This window comes from Canis aureus, chromosome 12 (genome assembly GCF_053574225.1).
Source record: "Canis aureus isolate CA01 chromosome 12, VMU_Caureus_v.1.0, whole genome shotgun sequence".
NCBI classification, from domain to species: Eukaryota; Metazoa; Chordata; class Mammalia; order Carnivora; family Canidae; genus Canis; species Canis aureus.
In genome coordinates, this window is record NC_135622.1 from 49,450,019 (window position 1) to 49,472,779 (window position 22,761).

The 22,761-nt window shown below is 53.6% G+C and overlaps 1 protein-coding gene and 1 long non-coding RNA gene across 3 annotated transcripts in view; one reads left to right on the forward strand and one right to left on the reverse strand.

The window, feature by feature from the left end:
* Nucleotides 1–13,178, forward strand: part of HS1BP3 (HCLS1 binding protein 3) — a 33,453-nt gene extending 20,275 nt beyond the window's left edge. The window contains exons 5-7 of the mRNA XM_077844005.1: nt 3,607–3,767; nt 4,632–4,746; nt 11,038–13,178. Coding sequence (XP_077700131.1) covers nt 3,607–3,767; nt 4,632–4,746; nt 11,038–11,296 — 535 coding nt within the window. The 3' untranslated portion in view covers nt 11,297–13,178. The remainder of the gene's footprint in view (nt 1–3,606; nt 3,768–4,631; nt 4,747–11,037) is intronic.
* Nucleotides 12,386–19,138, reverse strand: LOC144281169 (uncharacterized). 2 transcript variants are annotated; one of them, XR_013349653.1, is made up of 4 exons: nt 18,267–19,133; nt 17,697–17,848; nt 13,623–15,901; nt 12,386–13,229 (listed from the first exon to the last, which is right to left on the reverse strand). It is a non-coding gene; the product is annotated as an uncharacterized LOC144281169 (long non-coding RNA). The 2 variants fall into 2 exon arrangements; XR_013349652.1 differs by having other exon boundaries at nt 12,386–15,901; nt 18,267–19,138.
* Between the last annotated feature and the right edge of the window lie 3,623 nt (nt 19,139–22,761).

The following is a 22,761-nucleotide window of genomic DNA, read 5'->3' on the forward strand; positions in this document are numbered from 1 at the left end:
TCATTTGCAATTATCTTCTCCCATTCTGTAGGTTGTCTTTGAGTTTTGTTGACTGTATCCTTTGCTGTGCAGAAGCTTCTTATCTTGATGAAGTCCCAATAGTTCATTTTTGCTTTTGTTTCTCTTGCCTTCGTGGATGTATCTTGCAAGAAGTTGCTGTGGCCAAGTTCAAAAAGGGTGTTGCCTGTGTTCTCCTCTAGGATTTTGATGGAATCTTGTCTCACATTTAGATCTTTCCTGCAGACAGCCAGGTGGATGCTGGTGGGGCAGGAGCAGAGCAGGGATGGGGGAGGCGCTCCAGGGCCATAACCCGTGTGTGCAGCCTGGAGGCCACGCTCATGCAGTCTGTGGATGAAGGGAAGAAACCGCGCTTGCAGACTCACCTCGCACATGACATGCCTGACCCTGTCCCCAAGGCCAGAAATCTGGCATCATTCTAGGCACGCCCCTTCTGCCCACTGATCACTTCCCAGTCCAGATTTTCTAGGAGCACTTTCGCCTTTCTAGGAGCACATTCTCCCATTCTCTCTGTCCTCGTCTCCCCGTCACACTGCGGTGCTCCCACAGGCCAGGCCCTGATCATTTCTCCATGGACCATGAGCCGAGCTGCCGTGGGGACCTGATTCCTGGTCGTGCTCGAGCCATGCTCTCGGCAGACCTCCACAGACGAAGGGCCCGCTTCCAGTGCCGAGTCCATGCCTCCATCGCCTTGGCTCCTCCAGGAGCCCTTGGGCTGGGTTGGATCCTTCCTCTGTGCTCCGCGTATCCCGGGACCGTTGCTCTGTGTGGTCATGATGGGTCTCTGCGTGTCTGACTCTCAGCTGTGAGCTTCTGGGGACCGTGGCAGGTCTCACCAGGATCTTGCACGTGGAAGGTGCTTCGAGAGTGCTGGGTCACACGGGGCACTGGGGAGGAAGGCAGGAGCTGCTTACAGAGTGGCCGAGGGCCGGTGAGGAGACCAGCTGACGGGACTGCGGGCTTTGGAGGAGCGGAGCCCTCCACGTACCGTCTGTCTCAGACTAGTGCTGGCAACTGCCTGTCTTCACACGTGCCATAGGTTCACCTGATTTCAGTTCAAGACAAGGAAGGATCAGAAATGGCTCCAGGGAGAAAAACAAGAACATTCATCCAATCTGAGAGGAGAAGTCACATAGCAGGAAAGTCAGGCCTCATTTGCGTTCTCAGAACCAGAGTAGGTGTAAGAAGGGAGATCACTGACATCTCTGCAAAGCTGCTCCAGACATAACTCGTCGTGTTTGTTCTCTCTCCCTTCCTTTGCTCTTCAGACGCTTCCCTCCTTTCTGTGTTTCCTCCAAATTCTGGTTCATGGGAAGCCTGTCACCCCCCTGCCCCTGGGGACCCATGTGCTCCGTATAGGATTCGAGTTTGCTTTCCTAAGAAATGTTCAGGGACCTGCTAGTTTCTGAACAGGGTGGACCTGCGGACAGTGCTGCAGAGGGAAGGCCTCGGCCCAGCCCTCCCTGGGGACTACAGCCCTGGGCAGGGGCCGGGAAGGGCCAGGGGAGGGGTGGCCATTGGGTGATTGAGGGAAGCAGTGGGGCAGAGCCCATTGATCATCAGATTCCACGGAGACTCCACCACAGCTTCCTGGGCTGGCCCTGCGGTTCTGACTCAGTAGGTCTCGGCTGGAGCCATCTCCGGCTGGCCTGCCTCGAGGGGCCCGGCCTGTCTTTGGTATCCATTTCCCAGGGGCCGTTAAAACCAACATGCCTGACCAGTAAAACAAAACACAGGTGTCCCTGTCAGAGCAGGCCACCCTGGCCCTTCAAGGCGTATGAGGTGGCATGGCTGAAGTTTCTGGAAAGCACTTGCTGCGAGAAGGGAGCAGGCCAGGCTCCTTCCACCTTGCCCAGCACCACAAGCAGGGCCTGGGGGGTGATGCCAAAGCAGAGGCATGTCCCTAGTGGCCTGTGGCATGAGCCTGTCTGGCTTGTGCCCAGGATAGAGAAAGCAGGAACGGGGGCATTTGGGGCTTGCTGGCACCGCCCTGCCACTGAGTCTCCGCTCTCCATTTCATCCTCAAAATGTGCATCCCTGAACCTGTTGTCCTCCCCGCATCCTGGATGTGTTTCCTGCTCCTGGGACACAGGACCATGAGCAAAGGACCGTGAGCGGGCCTCTGCCAGAGTGCCTAGGTGTGCTGCATCCTGGAAGTGTGACCCTCCAGCAGGTGCATTTCCAGCTTCTGTAGCTTCTCGCATGTCAGCGGGAGCCCAAGATTGTACTGGAAGTCTATCCCCAGACCGTGGGAACAGTCTCCTCGGAGCACCCTGCCCTCTGGCACCCAGGGCCACCCTGCTGCTTTGTCCATCTGCCGCCGGTTGGGCTGACCACTGCTGAGGGCAGGGCCGGCTTCTCAGTGCAGTCTTGCCGCACACTGTTGCCAACGTGAGCCCAGACGGTGACCTCTGTCCAGTGGAGCTGCCTGCCAGGCAGACGGCTTGTTTCCAGTAAAAAGCGGATTTTCACTATTTGTGGGAACCTTATAATGGCTAAGTTGGGCATCAAGAGCGGGGATTGGGGGATCCCTGGGTGGCGCAGCGGTTTGGCGCCTGCCTTTGGCCCAGGGCGCGATCCTGGAGACCCGGGATCATATCCCACGTCGGGCTCCTGGTGCATGGAGCCTGCTTCTCCCTCTGCCTGTGTCTCTGCCTCTCTCTCTCTCTGTGTGACTATCGTAGATTAAAATAAATAGATTAAAAAAAAAAAAAAAAAAAAAAAAGAGCGGGGATTGGATCACCGTGTTAAAGTTAAACCAAGTTTGTTTATTTATCAGCAATGTGGCTGCAGACCTTCAGGGTTCAATTCCACAAGTGCTTACATGCACTCTGTTTAACCACCACCCGGGTCGGGAAACAAAGCCGTCCCGTGGTCCAGAAGCTTCCCTTGTGCTCTCTCCCAGTTTCCCGAAGCAGCATCTAGTCCAAGGCAGGACCTTGGCCAGTGGGTGAATGAGACATAAAGGGATCTTAGTGGGGGTGACAGAGCCAGTGGGGCTCCGAGTAGCCAAGGGGGTGTCCTGAAGGAGGTGGGGTTTGCTCAGTGGGACTGAAGAGTTTGCTAGATCGACAGAGGTTCCACTTCTCAGGGGGCAGAGACACAGGGGAGCATTTACCAAGGCTGCTTTCTGCTGTTCCCCGGTACCACCTGTCCGCAGCCTCAGACTGCGTCCAGCCCCCCTTCCAGTGGCTATGGAGTGACTCTGAGCCTAGCCTCTGGGAGCAGCAGGAGGCGTCGGCCCCCACAGCCTCCAGAAGGAAAGCAGCTTCCCTGCCCTGTGACCATGCAGGCAGGCCTGAGTCCTGGGTGGCCCTTCAGGGCTGGGAGCTGTGCGACAGTCATTTGGTTCATTCAGACTTTCACCTGCTCCTCCCTCATATCCTGACGGCAGTGGTTCCTGGGGCACAGGGCTCAGCCACTTGCAGTAGCAGGGCCTCACACCTCCACTGTCAGGGTGCCAGAAAGTTCCTTCTTGACACAAGCTAAAGCTCACCTAGCCTGTGTGGCTCTGACCAGGCCATGTGCACTGGCCATCAGTGCTTTCGAGAAAAGTCCTAACCTTAAGCTGTGTCTGTGATTCTGTAGCTCTAAGAAGCCCAAGAAACGCCCCGAAGTGGCTGTGAAGCCCAAGCCCTCACCCCGACTCACCATTTTTGATGAGGAGGTGGACCCTGATGAGGGGCTCTTTGGCCCCAGCACGAAGCTCTCTGCCCAGCGCCCTGCAGAGGACGTGCCCCTGAAGGACCGTAAGTAGAGCCTCCAAGTGTTCCCTTCACTCTTGGTGTCCGTTCAGTGACCCAGCCAGTGTCTGTAAGTGGCTTCGGACCTGCCACACGTGAGCATGATGGAAATCTTCCCCTTGTCCTATTTTGACCTGATGCACACTCAGCTTATGAAGATTTTTCTTCTGGGGAGATCTAGTCTTGCACTTCGTGTCCCGATAGCCTGGAACATTCCAGGGCTGGGTGTTTATTCTAATCATCCCATGGAAGAGAAGGTGGCACCTTGGTCGCTTGAGAAGTGTGGACTGTGAGTGGACCAATCTTTTTCATTCCAGTGGCCAGATGTGGGCACTGCCTGGGAGTTGGATGCAACCACCCCAGGAGTGCTGTGACTCTACAATTCAGATTGTAATGAGGGATTTTGTGTGACCTGTATAGACTCCTCTGGAGGGTCCTGTGCAGAGTTGGAAAGGGGAAAACCAAACGGCCTTGGGACTTCATGCTTATCCTAGGTCTGACGTTTGCTCACCCCACCCGGCTCCTCCTTCAGGATGGACAAATGATGTCACCCATGGATCCAACCAGCACTTGGTGACCAGCCACTGAGGGCCAGGCTCTGTGTTGAGCCTGGGAACTCATTGATGAGAAAGACACAGTCCTGGCCTCAGGGCTCTGAGGATACATCCTGACAATTACAGGGTAGCCTTTGAGTTTCTGTCCCTTCCCTTCTTTCTGTTCTTCTGGTTCTTCTGTGCTGTGTCTTGTCCCTTGCTCACTGTTTCCTGGCTGGGCCAGGAGGCTGGGCCAGGCTGTCTCTGCCATGTACCCCCTGCAGCTGAGAACAGGCCCGGACTTCCTCTGAACACTCTGTTCCTGCCTTCTCCACAGCCCTGAAGTTGTTTGAAGATCCTGATCTCGGCGGGGCCGTCCCCTTGGGTGACCCCTTACTACTGCCTGCCGCCAACAAGAGTGGAGGGCCCACGTCCCACCCGGAGCTGTTCAGGTACCACCTGTCCCCCGCGGTGCTCCACAAGCCCCGAGACTAGCCTGGACAGAGCCAGGGACCCGTCCCAGCATGGGAGCGTCTCATCAGCTTCAGCCTCCAAGGGAGGCAGTCTCGGCCCATCAGAGGCAGGAGCCTGTGGGTGGGCACCAACCAGGAGGCAGTGGCGGGGATTGATTCAGGGGTGGGGGTAGTCAGTGGTCCAGGGCAGCTTAGCAAATTCCAGAAAGAACTTAGTGAATATAAGTCTTTTCCTTTTCACATACACTTTAGTAGTTGATGTGAAGAATGGTTAAATTATGTGATTCCAAGCGCAAGGATCACTGGCATAAACAGGATTGGGAAATAAGTGAAATGGATTCTCGGTAGCAGGCAGCCCTCCCAAAGGGAGCAGGACACACATATGCTGGACAGCGGCCAGTCCCTGCAGGGTCCCCACAGCAGGTTTTAGGGGGGAGACCGAGGCCTAGTCTGGATCAACGACGTGTGCACAAGTGCTTGCTCCTACGTCAGACTGCTTGCCGTGGTCAGTGTGCTAGACCCTACACGTGGCCTGATTCCATCCTCACAGCAGCCCGCCACCTAGGCACGATTTTCTCTGCTTTAGAGAACAGAGTGTGGGAAAGGTAGATGGTCCAAGGCCGCAGCTCCCAAGGGACAGAGCCACAATTGGAACCCAGTCTACCCACCTGTGTCCCGTCCCCTCCACTCCTTCCAGGACTCTGAGCACTTAGAGGAGGAGATGCTGGAAGATTGGCCTCCGGCCCTGGGCTGGCCACACTCCCTGGGCTTCTGCGTATGCCGCTGCATTCTCGGTGTGCTTGCCATCACACGTCTCCGTTGCGTCACGCACGCCCCCCAGAACGCGGCTATGCTCAGAGGTCTACAGGAAGCTGAGCAGTCTCTTTCCAGGAACAGTTATATGGGGCATGTGGTCCCGAGAGGCTGCCATCTGCACCCTCGTTAGCGGCCTCGGGCTGTTAAGCAGCCCTGTGAGTGCCCACCACGCCTGCGTCCCAGCGAAGGTGTCTTGTCTTTACATCTCCCCGTGGTCCCTCGCATCTGTTCTCTGTCATCCTGTGTCCTCACCCCTGACAGCCCTGGCAGGCTGGGAGAAGCTCCTATATCTTTAGGAGGAGAAACTGAGGCACAGAGAAGCAGATGTAGTAGAGTCAGCCCTGGGGAGGGTGGCAGGGCCGTGCTGAGTGCACCCTGCCTGGGAGACTGCCATCTCCAGGACCCAGCATGCCCCAGGGAGGCCATCCTTTTTTTTTATATATATAAATTTATTTTTTATTGGTGTTCAATTTGCCAACATATAGAATAAAACCCAGTGCTCATCCCATCAAGTGCCCCCCTCAGTGCCCGTCACCCAGTCACCCCCACCCCCTGCCCACCTCCCCTTCCACCACCCCTAGTTCGTTTCCCAGAGTTAGGAGTCTCTCATGTTCTGTCTCCCTTTCTGATATTTCCCACTGATTTTTTCTCCTTTCCCCTTTATTCCCTTTCACTGTTATTTATATTCCCCAAATGAATGAGACCATAAAATGTTTGTCCTTCTCCGATTGACTTACTTCACTCAGCATAATACCCTCCAGTTCCATCCACGTCAAAGCAAATGGTGGGTATTTGTCATTTCTAATGGCTGAGGAATATTCCATTGTATACATAGACCACATCTTCTTTATCCATCATCTTTCAATGGATACCGAGGCTCCTTCCACAGTTTGGCTATCGTGGCCATTGCTGCTAGAAACATCGGGGTGCAGGTGTCCTGCCGGTTCACTGCATCTATATCTTTGGGGTAAATCCCCAACAGTGCAATTGCTGGGTCGTAGGGCAGGTCTATTTTTAACTCTTTGAGGAACCTCCACACAGTGTTCCAGAGTGGCTGCACCAGTTCACATTCCCACCAACAGTGCAGGAGGGTTCCCCTTTCTCCACATCCTCTCCAACACCTGTGGTTTCCTGCCTTGTTAATTTTCCCCATTCTCACTGGTGTGAGGTGGTATCTCATTGTGGTTTTGATTTGTATTTCCCTGATGGCAAGTGATGCGGAGCATTTTCTCATGTGCGTGTTGGCCATGTCTATGTCTTCCTCTGTGAGATTTCTCTTCATGTCTTTAGCCCATTTCATGATTGGATTGTTTGTGTCTTTGCTGTTGAGTAAGTTCTTTATAGATCTTGGAAACTAGCCCTTTATCTGATACGTCATTTGCAAATATCTTCTCCCCTTCTGTGGGTTGTCTTTGAGTTTTGTTGACTGTATCCTTTGCTGTGCAAAAGCTTCTTATCTTGATGAAGTCCCAATAGTTCATTTTTGCTTTTGTTTCTTTTGCCTTCGTGGATGTATCTTGCAAGAAGTTACTATGGCCGAGTTCAAAAAGGGTGTTGCCTGTGTTCTCCTCTAGGATTTTGATGGAAACTTGTCTCACATTGAGATCTTTCATCCATTTTGAGTTTATCTTTGTGTATGGTGAAAGAGAGTGGTCTAGTTTCATTCTTCTGCATGTGGCTGTCCAATTTTCCCAGCACCATTTATTGAAGAGACTGTCTTTCTTCCAATGGATAGTCTTTCCTCCTTTATCGAATATTAGTTGCCCATAAAGTTCAGGGTCCACTTCTGGATTCTCTATTCTGTTCCATTGATCTATGTGTCTGTTTTTGTGCCGGTACCACACTGTCTTGATGACCACAGCTTTGTAGTACAACCTGAAATCTGGCATTGTGATGCCCCCAGATATGGTTTTCTTTTTTTAATATTCCAGGGAGGCCATCCTACTGGGACTTTCCTGGCACAATTCATTCTAAATCCATGACACCGGCACTTCCCAACCCACGTTCTGCAGAGCTCTAGTTCTGCCTTCAAAGGGGTTCCGTGGCTGGTGGCTGGGGCAGTGCCAGTGTTAAGCAGGACTCTGAGGGCATGAGTGGGAAATTGAGTGTAGCATTCCACGTCCCTGTTGGTCTCTGGGACCCTTCCCTTGGTCGTGCCCCTTGGCGTCCCACAGAGCACTCTGGGAATCACTCCCTTAGGGGCCAGGTGTCTGCAGCCCTGTCTTCGCTCTGCCACACATTGGTGATAAAGAATTCACATTTTGAGAGCAGGAGCCATGTTTTATTCTCCTTTGTGCTGGCTCTGTGACTATCCAGGCAGTGATCGGGGTTCCTTATGATTAAAAAAAAAAAAAAAAAAAAAAACTTCCTGATACTCATTTCATTCACTGATGCTGTCACCATTCATGCCTTCATGGCCATCAGCTAGCCCGAAGCGGCAGGTGGTGGAGTCCGATATGCCTCAGTCTCCTCTTGCTGTGCAGCCACGCCAGTGGGAGGCCTGCAGGTGTGGCCTGTCCTCTGCAGGGACCTGGGGAAGGGGAGGGGCACCAGGGTCCTCCGAGTGCCCCGCAGCCTCTCAGTGGTTGACCTTGCACTGGCAGGGCCTGGAACAGAGGGAGGGTTAGACCTCGAGTTAGTGGGTCCTAATTCCAGCCATGACTCAGGTAGCCTGGGAGCACATGGAAAGGGGTACCCCTGAGGCCCCCCCAACCCGAGTGTGACTGCCCCACCTGCCACCTCAGAGCAGCTTCTGATGAGTTCCAAACAGTGATTTCCCAAGCAGTGTAAATCCTGGACTCTGAAACAAGCTTTTAGCTGCTGCTTTATTTACCGAAGGGTCCCGTGTGAGGATAATTCGGTCCTTCTGAGCTTTTCCTGGGCTCTAGTTCCAGTGGAGGGTGAGGAAGAGCCAGCACCTGCCCCCAGGGAGTTCAGGGAGAAGCTGCTGCTTGTGGGGAGCCAGGGCACACCTGAGCTGAGGTTGCCAGGAGCAGCCTGTCCTAGGTTACACTTCTTGAGACTGCTGCAAACCCAAGATAGCTGCCTGTCTTTGAAGGCCTGGCTTGGGCTGGACCCTCTCGGCCTGGGCTGGAAAGATGCCGTAGGCTCACATCACTGCCATCCACAGAGGCTGTGAGTTCTCCCCTGAGGGTCTGTGCCCCACTCACTGCAGGAGGGTGACCCAGAGCTCCTCTGGCAGCTGGTGCTCGGCAGGCACCCCTCCAGGGGAGGTTTGTGCTGGGCACTCCACGCTCAAACAGACCTCTTCCTAGCCCTGCTGATGTCTGAGCTGGATCCCGTTTACAGATGGGGAGACCGAGGATGAAGTAGAGCAGAGTGATGAGGTGGACCTGAGGCCACTGATGAAGGAGTCCCAGGAGAGAAATGGGACTGTGCTCCGTGCACAGCGCTGGGTTTCTGGACACCCAGTGGCTCTGCAGTCCTGCTGGCTAATGCCGCTGTTACCATCCCACAGAGGAGGACACCGGGGTCTTCTGCTTCCAGCACCTGTGCCCTCCCTCCCCTGTCCCCGGCATGGCCGAATGAGGTCTACTGAGCTGCCTTAGACACCTCGGCCCACGTGTGGGCAGCATCTGTCTGGCTGTCTCTGCTGGTGGCTGGTATAGGAAGCGTGTAAAGGGCCACGAATCCTCTTTCAGGAATTCATACATTGGCCCTTGGATTTCAAAGGGTATTTTCCATGTGACTCTGTGAAAGCCCCCAGGATAGTGTTGCCAGACTCCTGCCCCCACACCCAACCCTGGGTCTCCTGCTGTCTCCTGGTTCCAGAACAGGCTGGCCAGTGTACACCTTCTCCCAGAGGGCAGGATGGAGGCTGCTGTGCCCCTGGGAGCGTGAGGCCAGGACAGCGTCCATCCACCCTCTGCCTGGCTGAGTGGAGAGCATGAGAGCACTGGTCAGGCCATTCTTCCTTAGCATCTCATGGAAGCGAGAACATCCGTGAAATGACCTCATCCGACCCCTCGCCGATGGGGAATCTAAGACCCAGGGAGGGGAAGGGCCCTGTCAGTGGTCACTTACTTTGCAGTTCTTAGAATCACCATGTCCCACATGGGACTGCCATCTGTCGAGGGACAGAGGAGTGGACAGCAAGTGTCGTGAAGCCTGACCCCGGGAGCAGTGGCGGGGGGATAGTCCCTGAGGACGCAGGTGTATGGAGCTTATCACAGAGCCCCAAGCTCCTCCCTCAGGAGGCAAGAGCGTGTCTGGGTCAGGTCCCCAGAGGCCACAGGTCCAGCAGGTGTCACCTGAAGGGCCTCAGGGGATCTGTGGCCTCAGCATAAAGAGGGACCCTCGACCTTGGAGAAACCCCACCTGAAAGGGCTTTGTTGCATTGGTGTCCCAGGAAGGCAGATGCACCTGAGAGACCCAGCCACCCCCGGGCCAAGTCCTAGTCCTTCGCGAGCTGGCCATGGGCCCCAGGCAAAGCCCTTCATGTCTCTGTACCTCAGTTTCCATATCTGTAAAATGGGGCTAATACCTACTACCAGACAGCATCTTATGGTTATGTAGTGAGTTAATGATGTGGAAATGCCTGACCACACTAGATATTGAGCAGAATGTTGCTCGAGTGGGAAGCTGGTGGGATAGATCAAAAGGGTCTTGCCTTGTGCCTCTGGTTTCCAGAAATTGAGTTCTTCTACCAGGAACTGGCAGCAAGTACTCCCCTCTGGCAAAGAGGGCAGAGCCAGGTTGTAGCCTGCTTTCCTTAACTGCCGTCCAGTACCTGGGGCAGGTCCCGTGTGACTGTCAGGCTCCTGTGGGCTGTAGTCCCACCAAGCAATGGGCTGTCAGGTCCAGGGCCATGGTGGCTCCTGCCCTCGGTGGGCTTTCTGCCTAGAACCCGGGCGGCCCACAGTGGGTACATGGAGGGCAGCCTCACCCCACGGTGATCAGATCCCCTCACTTAGTCCTTCTCAGGCTGAACTTGGTCTAGATGATGGCTCAGCTTCTGAAGTCAGACGCCCTGGTCCCGACTCAGACACCGTCACACACTGTCACCTTAGGTGGGTAGGGTAGCTCGGCTTCCTGGGGCTTGAGCATTCATATCTGTAGGGTAGAGCTCGGTCGTACCCCGAAAGGGCTTGCGGATAAAACAAGATAGTGTGTGTGAAGTGCTGGGCACAGAGCGGGAGGTCTGTATCTGGCAGCTGTTATTCTCGTTCCTTGAGAGGTTGAAGGATAAATCCCATAAAGGGCCATCATCTAGAGAGGGACCACCTGAAAAGCAGCTCTCCAGAGGCTGCTGAGGGGCGGGCTCTGCTCCCCCTGTGCTGTGGGGCTGCGGGGAAGGAGTAGCCTGCCCCTGTCCCTCCCTGGGGACAGGCTGGGGCCAAGGCCAGGTTGAGGCCTGTAGTGGGGTGTCATTGCCTTGGGGCCTTGTTCCCTTTGCAGGAGGTTATATTCAGAGCTTCCCTTCTGGTTCCCTAGAGTTGAAGAGGACTTGGACCAGATTCTGAACCTGGGGGCTGAGCCCACACCCAAGCCCCAGCCTAAGCCCAAACCGCCAGTGGCAGCCAAGCCAGCACTACCCAGAAAGCCAGCTGTGCCCCCCAAAGCAGGCCTGCCTGAGGCTTTGGCGGGGCAGCAGAAGCAGCAGCAGCAGATTCAAGCCATGGACGAAATGGACATCCTACAGTATATCCGGGACCATGATGCACCTGGCCAGGCTGCCCCCAGCCTCTTCTGACCCTCCCACCCCTGTACTGGCCCTGGGCTAGCAGAGCCTCTCCCCCGAGGGGTGTATGGCAAGGTGGGTACTCTGCCCTGCAGGACCAGGGCCTCAATTCCCAAGGCAGGGGCAGGTGCCCAGGTCAGAGGACCCCCTGTACCACCTTGTTTTGTTTTTGGTTTTATTTTTGGGCCTGCAAGGTCACAGTACCCTGCAGGGCACAGAGAGAGGTCACCGTTAGAACTGGAGTCCAAATTGTCTCAGCCACGTGGATGTGGAAGGGAGAGCACGTGAGGTGCCTTGCTAACCAGGAGCTCAGCCCAGCCCGCAGGATGAAGCGAGACAGGAGGGACCCAGGGAGGCCCTACTCGGGGCAGGGAGGGTGTGTCCATCGTGCCCACTGCACAGTAGGGAGGATGTGCCCAACCTGGAAGGAAGGGTGGTGTCCCTGAGCAGTGTGGCTCCTGGAGACCTGTGGGCTCTGAGAGGGTCCCCAGGAACAGATGCCGAGTGGTGCTTGGGAGAGCCTGGTCGGGTGGGGCGTCCCTGAGCTGCCTCTGGTCATCAGGTGCTAAGCAGGATACACTTTCCCTTGCATCCAACCTGAGGGAGACATGAGGCCCAGGCCTGCCTCTCTGGAGTGTGGGCGGCCTGACAAGCCCCTGGTCTTCCTCCCTCCTCCTTGCCCGGGGAATGCCTGGCCAGACCACAGCCACCATGGGGCTCTGGCCAAATGGCCAGTGTCCACCACTGCAGCTCTGAGCAGAGCAGAACTCTGCTGGGCCTGCAGCTGGGGTGTCCCTCCTACCCACAGTGGGCCTGGGATGCTCTCAGCTGCAGCTTCGAGCACTTTCTCCCGCGGTGGGCGCTGCCAGGCCTTGCCAGTCTCCCAGATCTGCACACGCTCTCCGGCCTTTCAGCAGCGGGGACCGCCTTTCTAGGGAGAAGGAGCCCTGTGCCAGAGCAGGGCCCGTGCCTTAGCCTTCCCCTGGACCCCCACGCCCCGGCACTCGGTGCTCAGGAAATTCTCAGTGAATGATGTTTAATAGAGCAAAGAATATCTTTTTAAATATATCCTTTGTGTTCAGAACTAGTTTTTAATGAAACACGGTTTTTAATGAACTACAACCACTGTTGTCCCTTGGCCTCTTCTTGACAAAGACATGGGAGAGGGTCTGGAACCAGGACCCCAGACGCTTCCCTGATGGGGCGCCCTGACCAAGCTGATTGTTCGCCGCCATCAGTCTCTGGCACCCCTGCTGCTGCCCTGGGCCTGGGCCTGGGCCTGTGGGGCTGTGGGAGCCCTCCCTCTGCTCTGTCCTGTGTCTCATGCACCCTGGCGCCCCCGTCGGTCAGCTGTCTGGTCTGAGAAGGCTGCCCTCCCCCAGCCTAGGCCAGAGTGGCAGGAAATAGGCAATTGTGAGGTCTGAGAGCTGAATGCCTTCTCCGCTGCCTTACCCAGGCTCCAAGGCCTCTCTCCCCAGGGCTCTGCACGGGCTCTGGGGCTCCTAGTGCCTGCCACTCCGCTTCCCTTTCACTGCCAGGCCTTCATGCCCCGAGCCCAGGAGACCTCAGAGGCAGTCAGTGCCCAGGTGAGGGCTGCCCCCTGTTCTCCCTCCTATGCCGGCTCCCCACCCACCACCACCTCTCGCCAACTGTGATGGGGGCTCAGCCTGCAGGCCTGGAAGGGGTCACGGACAGAACCTGCCATCCTGGTGGGGGTTCATCCGCAGCAGGCTGGCCTCCCTGGAGGCCTGGCACCACCTAGACACTTGAGTGAGCATGTGCACGTCCCCAGATGATGATGCTCAATCTGTGGTTGGTTCTCCACCACGGGTCTGTGACCTACTGGTGAATTGATGACGCCCAGTGATCCAATAAAGTTCATTTCCGTGACTCATTCCAGCATTTGTTAATGGTGTTTTTTCCGCGCCTGGGCTGATGGGAAATACTGGGGGCAGGGCGGGGAGGAGGGCAGAGAGTATCCTGTTACCAGTGGGCTCAGCAAGAGGAGCTGCCCTTGAAGGACCCTCAGGTCTTCCACGGCTCTACCCAGGCTCCCAGGCTAGAAAGTAGTAGCTTTCTAGGAGTTGAAGCCAAAGGGAGGATTCCACTATGTAAACTGAGGCAGAGGGGCTAGAGGCCCAGGCCCCACAGGGATCACTGAGTCAGTAACTGGCCAGCCAGGACCCTTGGATAACAGTCTGGAAAGAGAATGCTTCCCTTCTCCAGATGTGCCATCTCCTCATAGTGGCGACTGGCCTAGGCTTGGACCCATCTTAGGGTCTTTAAGCTCTGACATCAGACAGCCCTTCCATATAAAGCCATCCATCCGCACACAAACCTGTCCTGGCCTCCGCACCCCTGCTGGAGCTCAGGTTCTGAGAGGCTGCTTTGTGCCTGGACCCCAGAGGTCCTGCGCCGATAGCTCTGCATCTGACAGTCACTGGGGAACCAGGAATGGGTCCCCAGGAGCCGGGGAGCCCCCGAGCGGGACCAGGTTGTGGACCAACGCTGGCCTCCTCCCACCACTTGGCTTTGGGCCTCGTAACCAAGCTTGAATTGGGGTCTTGGCTCCCAAGGACAAACAGTTGGGCTCTTCTGAGAAGGAGCCTACAGCTGAAAGTTCACCACACAAAGTGAGCCGAGGGGCGGGATTTGAGGCGGCCTTCTTTGTTTTGAAGCCCCTATGAGCTCCATAGACAGGATGTGCCATCTGTGGCAAGGGTCCCCTTCCTTCCAGCATTGTTCCTCTCAGGAAGCCAGGAACTCCAGTTCTGCTGGAAAGTCCCGATGCTAGCTCATGCCCTGGCCAGGCTGCGCAGTGGGGCTCACCGGGGAGCGCGCACCCTTCTGAGTCCCATATTCACGTCGGGGCAACTGTCTGGAACCTCCCTCTCCTCCACGAGCTCTGGGGGCTGCCCCAAAGCTTGAGTCCTCATGCTGGATGCAGACAAGATGGCAATAGTCCAAGCCCTTTTCAGGGCCCCCCTGGCCCCTGCCCAGCTGCCCCCTTGGCACTGTGTTGATACGCTCTGTGGGGAGACTAACACCCAGCAGTAGGCCTGGCTTGGCCTCACCCCTGGAATCTCCAGGGAGGCCTGGTGTGGGAAATCCTGTTCAGTTGTCCAGCTCGCCCACTGTCCGGCTGATCATATCCTGGAAGAGAGAAGGGCCGTGGAGCTGCCGTCCCCCAGACAGTGGCCCTGACTGGGTGGCAGGCACCTCCCAGGGCTGCTTGGTCTTCGCGTGAGTTGATGGCTGCCCAGACCAGGTGTGGCCAACACTCAGGGCCTTCTAGAGTGACTGACCTTTCAGTGTCGAGTTTTGGAGGGTACAATTCAGCTCCAACTCTGATCAAACCGTTCCCCAACAGCACCCGGAGGCCTCGGGGGGGGGGGGGATAGTTACCAAAGGACCCTTGGAGGAATCGGCCATCAGGCTCTGAGCATGGAAAGATCGAGGTTTCAGTCCAGCTGGGCCCTGTGGCACCCTCTTACCATGACCCACCGTGCCAGGTGAAGAGACTTCCCCGGGTTCTCGTGAAGGGGCCAAGTGGACTATGATGTGCTGTTGGTGCTGAAGGAGTCCTCGTGGGCTGATCACCAGCGTGTCCCAGAGGGACCCCTGCCCAGGATGAGCCGAACGCTAATGGGAAGCGGCGGGCGGTCAGAAGGCAAACTCCGCTCAGCTCAGCCCAGCATCCAGGCTGCCAAGTGCTGGGCCCCATGCAGCGTGGCGCACGGGACCACGCGATGAGCATAACCTGGAGGACCGGTGCTAACCCCCCTCATGCTGACCTCGGGCTCTTGCTCTCCGTGACTCCAGCCACGGGGAGAGCTGAGCGATTTCACTCCTCAGGATAAAACCACAGCCCCTGGAGGGGGATATGGGCCGAGCTTGTGGCCTCGTAAGCAGGGATCCCCACTGACTGCGTCCAGGGGCGCCGATGCTTCTCTGCCAACTCAGCAGTTAGCAGCAGCGTCTAAATTGTTTTTAGATTTAGTAAAGCCAAGTTAGCTCCTCCAGCCCGCCGGCCAGTCATGCCAGAATCCAGCACGAAGCAGAGGGAGGCCGGGACCAAGTAGGAGGCACAGCTCGGGTGCTCCGGGGACACAGGGAATGAGAGATCCCAGGAGAATTTCCTGAGCACCTACGGGGTCCGGTGCCCTTCCCAGGCTCCAGAGAGGTCGCAGAGATGGAAAAACATAAGCCCTTAAAGCTAGGTCAGCCGTGAGCCACGCGGAGCCCCTAGCTCCAGTTCTGTTCTCCGGGCCTCCTGCCCAAACAGCAGGCGCAGCTGAAAGAGGCACCTCCTCCTGGCACCTCTCTTCCCTCCCCTCCAGCACCTGCCAGCACAGTGTTGCGTGCACCCTGAGCCCAGCTTCCCGTCTGCTGTGGTTTTGAGCAAGAGGAATGTATTCCCTCTCAGCTCTGGAGGCCAGAAATCCGAAATCAAGGTGTTGGCAAGGCCACTCTGCTCAGGCTCTGGGGAGAATCCTTCCTGGCTTCTTCCAGCTTCTGGTGGTTGCTGGCACTCCTTGGAGTTCCTTGGCTTGTAGCTGCGTCACGCCCATCTCTGTCTTCTGTGTCTTCTCTGGTTTGTGTCCAAATTCCCTCCTCCTGTAAGAACACCATCCATTGGATTAGGACCCAGTATGATCTCCTTTGACCTTAATTACATCTGCAAAGACGCGATTTCCTAATAGAGTCCCGTCCACGGGTCTGGGTGGACATGAATTTGGGGAGGACGCTGTTCCACCCTGTATAGTCACTAAGGGCCTGGGACCTTCCCACAGGCTGAGTTACTTGATAGCAGAAGCGGTGATTTCTGCCCCCTCAGTATCCACTCTGGGGCCTGGCAAAGACCTTCTCCAAGGGCCCGTTGGGTGCCATCTGGTACTTATCATATAAGGTTTGGGAGACCCTGGAATCGACCTGCCACTGACAGCAATCTCAACCTTTGTCATCACTTGTGATCAGAGATGGGAGCAGGACACACCAAGTGTGTGACTTGTGGAGTTTCACGTCCTTCCCCACTTGGCCAAGGTGTGGCCTTACCCTCCCTGGGTATCAAGCCTCCTCTTCCCCAGGCAATGGCAGGCCGAGAATGGGTCAAAAAACTTCCTGTCCTGAACCACTGGCTTTAGGGGTAAGCTCAGGCAGGCAGCATCCCTGACCTGTGTAGGCCGTGGCCCCTGTGCCATCCCTGCGGGCTCTAGGGGTATGTCAGTAGTACCCCGTCATCTCCACCCCGTCTGTATGAGGGAGGGAACAGGGAGGGAAGTGTCTGATGGCCACCTGCCATGTGCCAGAGTAAGAGTTCTCTCATCTGCAGCTGCCACCAGCAATGTCGAAACCTCTTTTTTTTTTTTTTTAATTTTTATTTATTTATGATAGTCACACAGAGAGAGAGAGAGAGGCAGAGACACAGGCAGAGGGAGAAGCAGGCTCCATGCACCGGAAGCCTGACGTGGGATTCGATCCCGGGTCTCCAGGATCGCGCCCTGGGCCAAAGGCAGGCGCCAAACCGCTGCGCCACCCAGGGATCCCTACGCCACCCAGGGATCCCGAAACCTCTCAATCAAAAATTGTATCTCTTTATTGAATAAGGAAACTTCAAAACTTCCTTTAAAAAATGACTCTTTGGAACAACCAGTGGCTCCAAATGGAAAGTCAGCAGTGCTCTGAGCAGTCCTGGCTAACAGGGGCCCACGTCTCCCTTCCTAGAGGGTCCCACAGTGCAGGTGGAAGGCTTGCTGGTGGGGCCGCAGTGCCTTCTGCTCAGAGCCCTGGCTCAGGAGTGGCCTGATGGCTTTCCCGGGCAGCTGGCCGCCAGGGCTGCCCTCCCACTGTCTCCCCATCATCTTCCTGCCGGGCCTCTGACGAAGCTGGTGGTGGGAACCGGCCTCCAGAGCCTGAGAGCTGCTGGCCCACTCCCCAGCGCCCGAGGGGGCCTCCCCTGCTTTCTCCAGTTGGTTTTCTTCCCTTGTGAGATCTCTCCCAACTTCTCCACATGTGTGGTTGGGCTTTTTCTCTTGGCTTAATAGCCATTTTGCTGATTTTTCCCAGCAGGTGCTGTTGGTCCCAGAAGGTGATTCTTCTAGGTGAAACAGCAGAACAGCTGACTTCTTGTCTCCCTGTTTCTCAGGCCATCGGGGGCAGCAAAGAGGCTCTGCAGGATCTGCTGGTGGCCTGAGGGCCTCGTTTTATGGCCCGATGGCCTGGGATTCTCATCAGGCTCGTCTGGTTTTACGGGTGGCCCTGGGATTAGAACCCTGCCCCTGGCCCCCGACTGTAAAACCCATGGGCATGGGAATGGAAACTGTTTCGGCACCTTGGTGAAAGCCTGGCAGTTTTTTCAAAGTCAAACATGAATTTACCATATGCCCCAGCAATTCTACTTCTACGAACATACCCAGAGAGAAAAGGAAACAGATGTCCCCACAAAGAGTGTATACGAATGTTCAGACCAGCCTCATTCACCACGGCCAAGAAGTGGAAACCATCACCAAGCCCGTGAGCTGGCGAACCGCTAAGCACAATGTGGGCTGGCCACACGATGGAATACTATGCAGCAATAAAAAAAGAACAGAATGGGTGATTCTATTTCTATGAAATTTCCAGAAGAGGCAAATCTGTAGACACAAAGTAGACAGTGGCTGCCTCAGGCTAGAGGTGGAAACAGTGACTGCAGATAGATACAAAGGCTCCTTTTTGGAGTGGCTGAAATGGCCTAAAGCTGGTTTGTTGTAATGATTGCACCATTCTGTACGTTTACTGAAATTCTTTTACTTTTTAAAGTGGGTGAATTTTAAATTAAAGTATGCCATTAAATTATACCTCCATCAAACTGTTTTAAAAATCAATGAGTGGAGCATGAAACAAGCAAGCCAACCCATGGGCAGCCGGGTGCCGTGGCTGAAAGTGCAGGGCAGCTCCCTGCTCTCCTACCTGCTGGCTGTGTGGCCCTGGGCCAGTTACCTACCCTCTCTGTGCCTCGGTGTCCTCACCTACAAAACGGGGGTAATGATCTGCTGCATTAGGATAAGTATAAGGAGAAAATGAGCTCGAATTTGTAAAGTTCTTTGACCAGTGCCTGACGCCTAGTACACATATGTGAAGAACTAACATTCCAGGGCATTGTGACTCAGTTGGTTGAACTACAAGTAATTCTAGGATTCAAGTGCTCCTTCTCTTCATCTGAGAGTAAGAGCCGGACCTTTGGGGAAGAAAGGGGAAGCCGATGAGGCTTGCCATCTGAGGGCGTGCCGTCCCATGCCAGCCTCTCGGCTCATCTGACCACGGTCTGCCCATCTGCCACATGGGGCAAGTCAATCTGCTCTGCCCACCTCACGTGAGGTGGGGGTCACGGGAGACATCATATGTGACAGATATGCCATCTGAGAGCCACAAAGGGACCTGGTGGCTGGGGGCTCTGAGATGTGGCCAGGGTCCTAGATCTGGATGGGCCATGGAAGGTGACCGGAGGAAGGGCAGATGGAACATGCTGGAAAGGAACCTCTGGAGAAGACGTCATTCTGATGAGGATTACTAATAACACCTGCAGGGCCATGGCATCAGGGAGCGCATCCCAGCACACCCCACACCCCAGACCAAGTACAGCTTTCCCAGCACCATGGAGACAAGGAAATAAACACATTACTTCCCTCTGCTGGCCCCTGACCTTTTGTTCAGAGCAACTGGCTGGGCAGGGCTGGGGAGAGAAAGTGGGGTGGAGAGAGGTTTCTGGGCTGTGAAGAGGGCCTGAACGTGATACCCCTTCCTCTTTATGCCTTGAGCCTCCTCCAACTTCCTCATCTCCCAGGACTGGGGGTGGGGTTAGTACATTCCCCTTTGGAAAGAAGCCACACCCACAAAGACATATATGCAAATGCTCATAGCACTGTTATTCATAATAGAACCAGCTGAAGGAAGGAACCGAGTAACCGGGAGCTGGTCAACAGATAAACCAACAAATACACCCACACTGTGCAATACGGCTCAGCAAAGAAAAGGAAAATGCGGACAGATATGTTGTCATGGTAGGTCTCAGAAACAGACTAGGTGGAAAAAGCTAGGCCCCCCAAAACCGCATCTTGTGCGATTCCATCTATAAGAAATTCTAGAAAAAGCAAAACCATAGCAACAGCAGATCAGTGGTTGCCAGGGGCTGGGGCTGGACAAGGGTGCCTGAGGAAACTTTCTGAGATGACAGAAACATTCTAAAATTTGAGCATGACTATAAACAAAACTCATTACATTGTACACTTAAAACAGGGGAATTTTACTGTATGTGAATTATACCTCCAGAAAGCTGTTGAAAAAGGAACCAGGATACGAAAACTAAACATACTCTTAACCCTCCAATCCAGCAATCATGCTCCTCTGTATTTACCCAAATAAGTTGAAAACTTTTCATCCACACAAAAACCTGCACACCTGGGTGGCTCAGTGGTTGAGCATCTGCCTTCAGCTCAGGACATGATCCCGGGGTCCCCGGGAGGGAGCCTGCTTCTCCCTCTGCCTATGTCTCTGCCTCTCTCTGTGTCTCTCATGAATAAATAAATTTTTTTTTAAAAAACCTGCGCACCAAGGTTTAGGGCAGCTTTATTCATAATTTCCAAAACTTGGAAGTAACCCATTAACCAAGATGTCCTTCAGCAGATGAATAGATAAACAAGCGGTGATATATCCAGACAATGGAATATTACTGAGCACAAAAAAGAAATGAATCATTGAGGTACAAAAAGAACTTCCTTCTACGGATGAACCTGAAATGCATGTGGAAGAAGCCAATCTAAAAAAGGCTCTATGCCATGTGATCCCAACAGTGGGACATTCCATAAGGGGCACAAGTATGGAGACAGTGAAAGGATCAGTGATGACCAGGGACAGAGGGAAGAAAGATGAACAGACAGAGCATGAGGAATGCTGAGGGCAGTAAGATCACTCTGTAGGATGCCAGGATGGTGGATACATGTCATTCTGCATCCAGGCCAACCCATCGATGTACAACCCCAAGAGTGACCCCTAATATAAACCCTGGGCTTTGGGAGAAGATGTGTCTGTGCAGATTCATCATTTATTCATCATTTATAACAAATGTACCACCCTGGTGGGGAATGTTGATAATGGGAGAGGCTGTGTGCAGGCAGGGGGGATAGAGGAAATCGCTGTACTTCCTGTTTAATTTTGCTGTGAAATAAAAATTGCTCTGAAACATAAAGTCTATTTAAAAAAACAAACAAAAAAAAAAAGGAACGACAAGTTGGGGCTCACCAACCTAGAAGACGCCTGCTGCTCCAAGAGGTCAGCCCGGCCATCCAGACAGTGCCCCACCTTCAGTGACATCCTCCACGGCCTCTCTTCTGTATGATTTCCATCTTTCCTTTTTTCCTCCTTGTAGCTGTCCTGGACAGGTAGATGGAGAGGATTTCTTGTAAGATGGAGCGGTGCCTTGCAGAGGTGGGTGAGCTCTCCTGAGCAAATCATGGAGAAGCACGTCCAGGTTTTGCTCCTTTTGTCTTCTCATGGAACGAAGCTGAGAGGCCTCAGTACTAGGAAATCATGCCAGGGGCTCTCCCAAAGGCCTCTACAAGGTCCAGGGACTTGGGTTACACAAGCTGTCAAGAAAATGAGCCTTCCTGGGAGGAAACTCAGTGGTCCACCTGGACCCTGGGAGCAGACTTTGAAGTCTCAGTCCTGCCACCAGCTCTCCCTTTGGGCTGGAAAATGCATGGATCTTTGCTTGCTGGGATCAAGGAAGTCCTGTTGTGTGGCTCTCAGGGGCAGAGAGCCAAAGACTGCTCACACGGCCCTGTTAGAACAGCAGGTAGGGATGCTGGTTGGGGCAGGGCCAGGCCTCTGCCTCCCAGGAGAATCTCATCCTCCTGTGGCACTGGACACATAGGTAGGTGTTTTGTTTTGTCCCATGGTCACCTACAAGCGGATAGGCTACATGGTTGCATTGGAGGAGCTTTACCCAGGCTACCTCATTTCCCCTTAATGTAAGCCTAAGGTGCTGCTAATAGGTGAGAGGCAGCTCCTGCTGTTGTTCCCACCTGTTCCTGAAAGAATTTGTTTCTTGGCATTGGTGTCTTTGGGCTGAGCTTGAGGAAGATGCCCTTAGACATGAGGCTCAAGGGTCCCAAGTTTAGAGAGAGAAGAGGGAGCCCAGAGTCTGAATCCTGAATCTAGGTCCCCGGACTTGCACGGAGATCAGAAAAAACATACTGTAGAGGTGATGCGGCACCTGGGCAAGCTCTCCAGCCAGCCCTCAGGCCTGCTCCTCCCCCTCCTGGAGGTGGATCCTCAACCCCACCTGCCACTCATCTCTGAAATGTCCTGCGCTCTGGTGGGGCTTAGCCCATTGTAATTATTCTGGTTCTTCTATGAACATGAGTTTGCTCATGTTTTTCTAATTCTTTTCAAGTTAATTTTGATCATTTATATTTTTCTAGAAAATTGTTCAAGGCACCTCGGTGGCTCAATCAGTAAAGCCTCTGCCTTCAGCTCAGGTCATGATCCCAGGGTCCTGGGGTTGAGCCCTGTATCTCCCTCTCCCTCTGCTCCTCCCCCTGCTTGTTTTCTCTCTCTCTCTCTCTCTCTCTCTCTCTCAAATAAATTTTAAAAAAAGATTTTTTAAAAAGAAAATTATCCAGATGTCAAATACATATCATGCTCTTTTATACCTTTAAATATTGTCTTCATGCTGCTGGCTATAGTGCAATTTTCATTTCTGGGTTTTTTTCTTTTTTTATTCTTCTTTTTAATTGGTAATATTTGTCAGAAATTTATTCTGTTTATCTTTTCAAAGAACCAGTTTTTGGTATGAAGGATCTATTTTACTTCTTTTCCATCTAATTCATTAACTTCCACTTTATCCGTTTCTCCTTTTTTGTTTTGTTTTGTTTTATTTTTTTTTAGTTCTTGTTTTTTTAGAATCACATTTTTAATTTACTTTTCCTTTTTTGTTGTTACTTTAAAAAATATGTATGACTACAGAATTTTCTCTGGCACAGTTTGGGTCACCTCCCACAGATTTCATAATCTTCACATTTTCATTAATTTTTTAGAATTCTAAATTGGAAGTTTTTATTTCCCATTTAAAAGTGACGAGCTATGGTAAATACTAGCAATGTTGATGTGTTTGTGCTTTTGCTTCCAAGGTTTTATCACTATTATTATTATTATCCCTCTGTGATTCATTTCTAGTCTTATTGCATATGATCTGGGAATGGGAATCTGTATGATTTCTGCTTTCTATAATTTGAAATCTTTCTTTATAGCCTAACACATAGCCAACTTTTATAAATGTTAAATGGGTATTTTAAATTCTACAAGTAGAATATATAGAATTTTTAAATTACTAATTATGTTTCTCAGAATTCTATATTCATATTTACTTTGGGTCTACTTGACCCATCATTTCCCAAGGGGCATGCCACTGTCAAGATTGTTTTGTCTAATTTTCCTAGGAG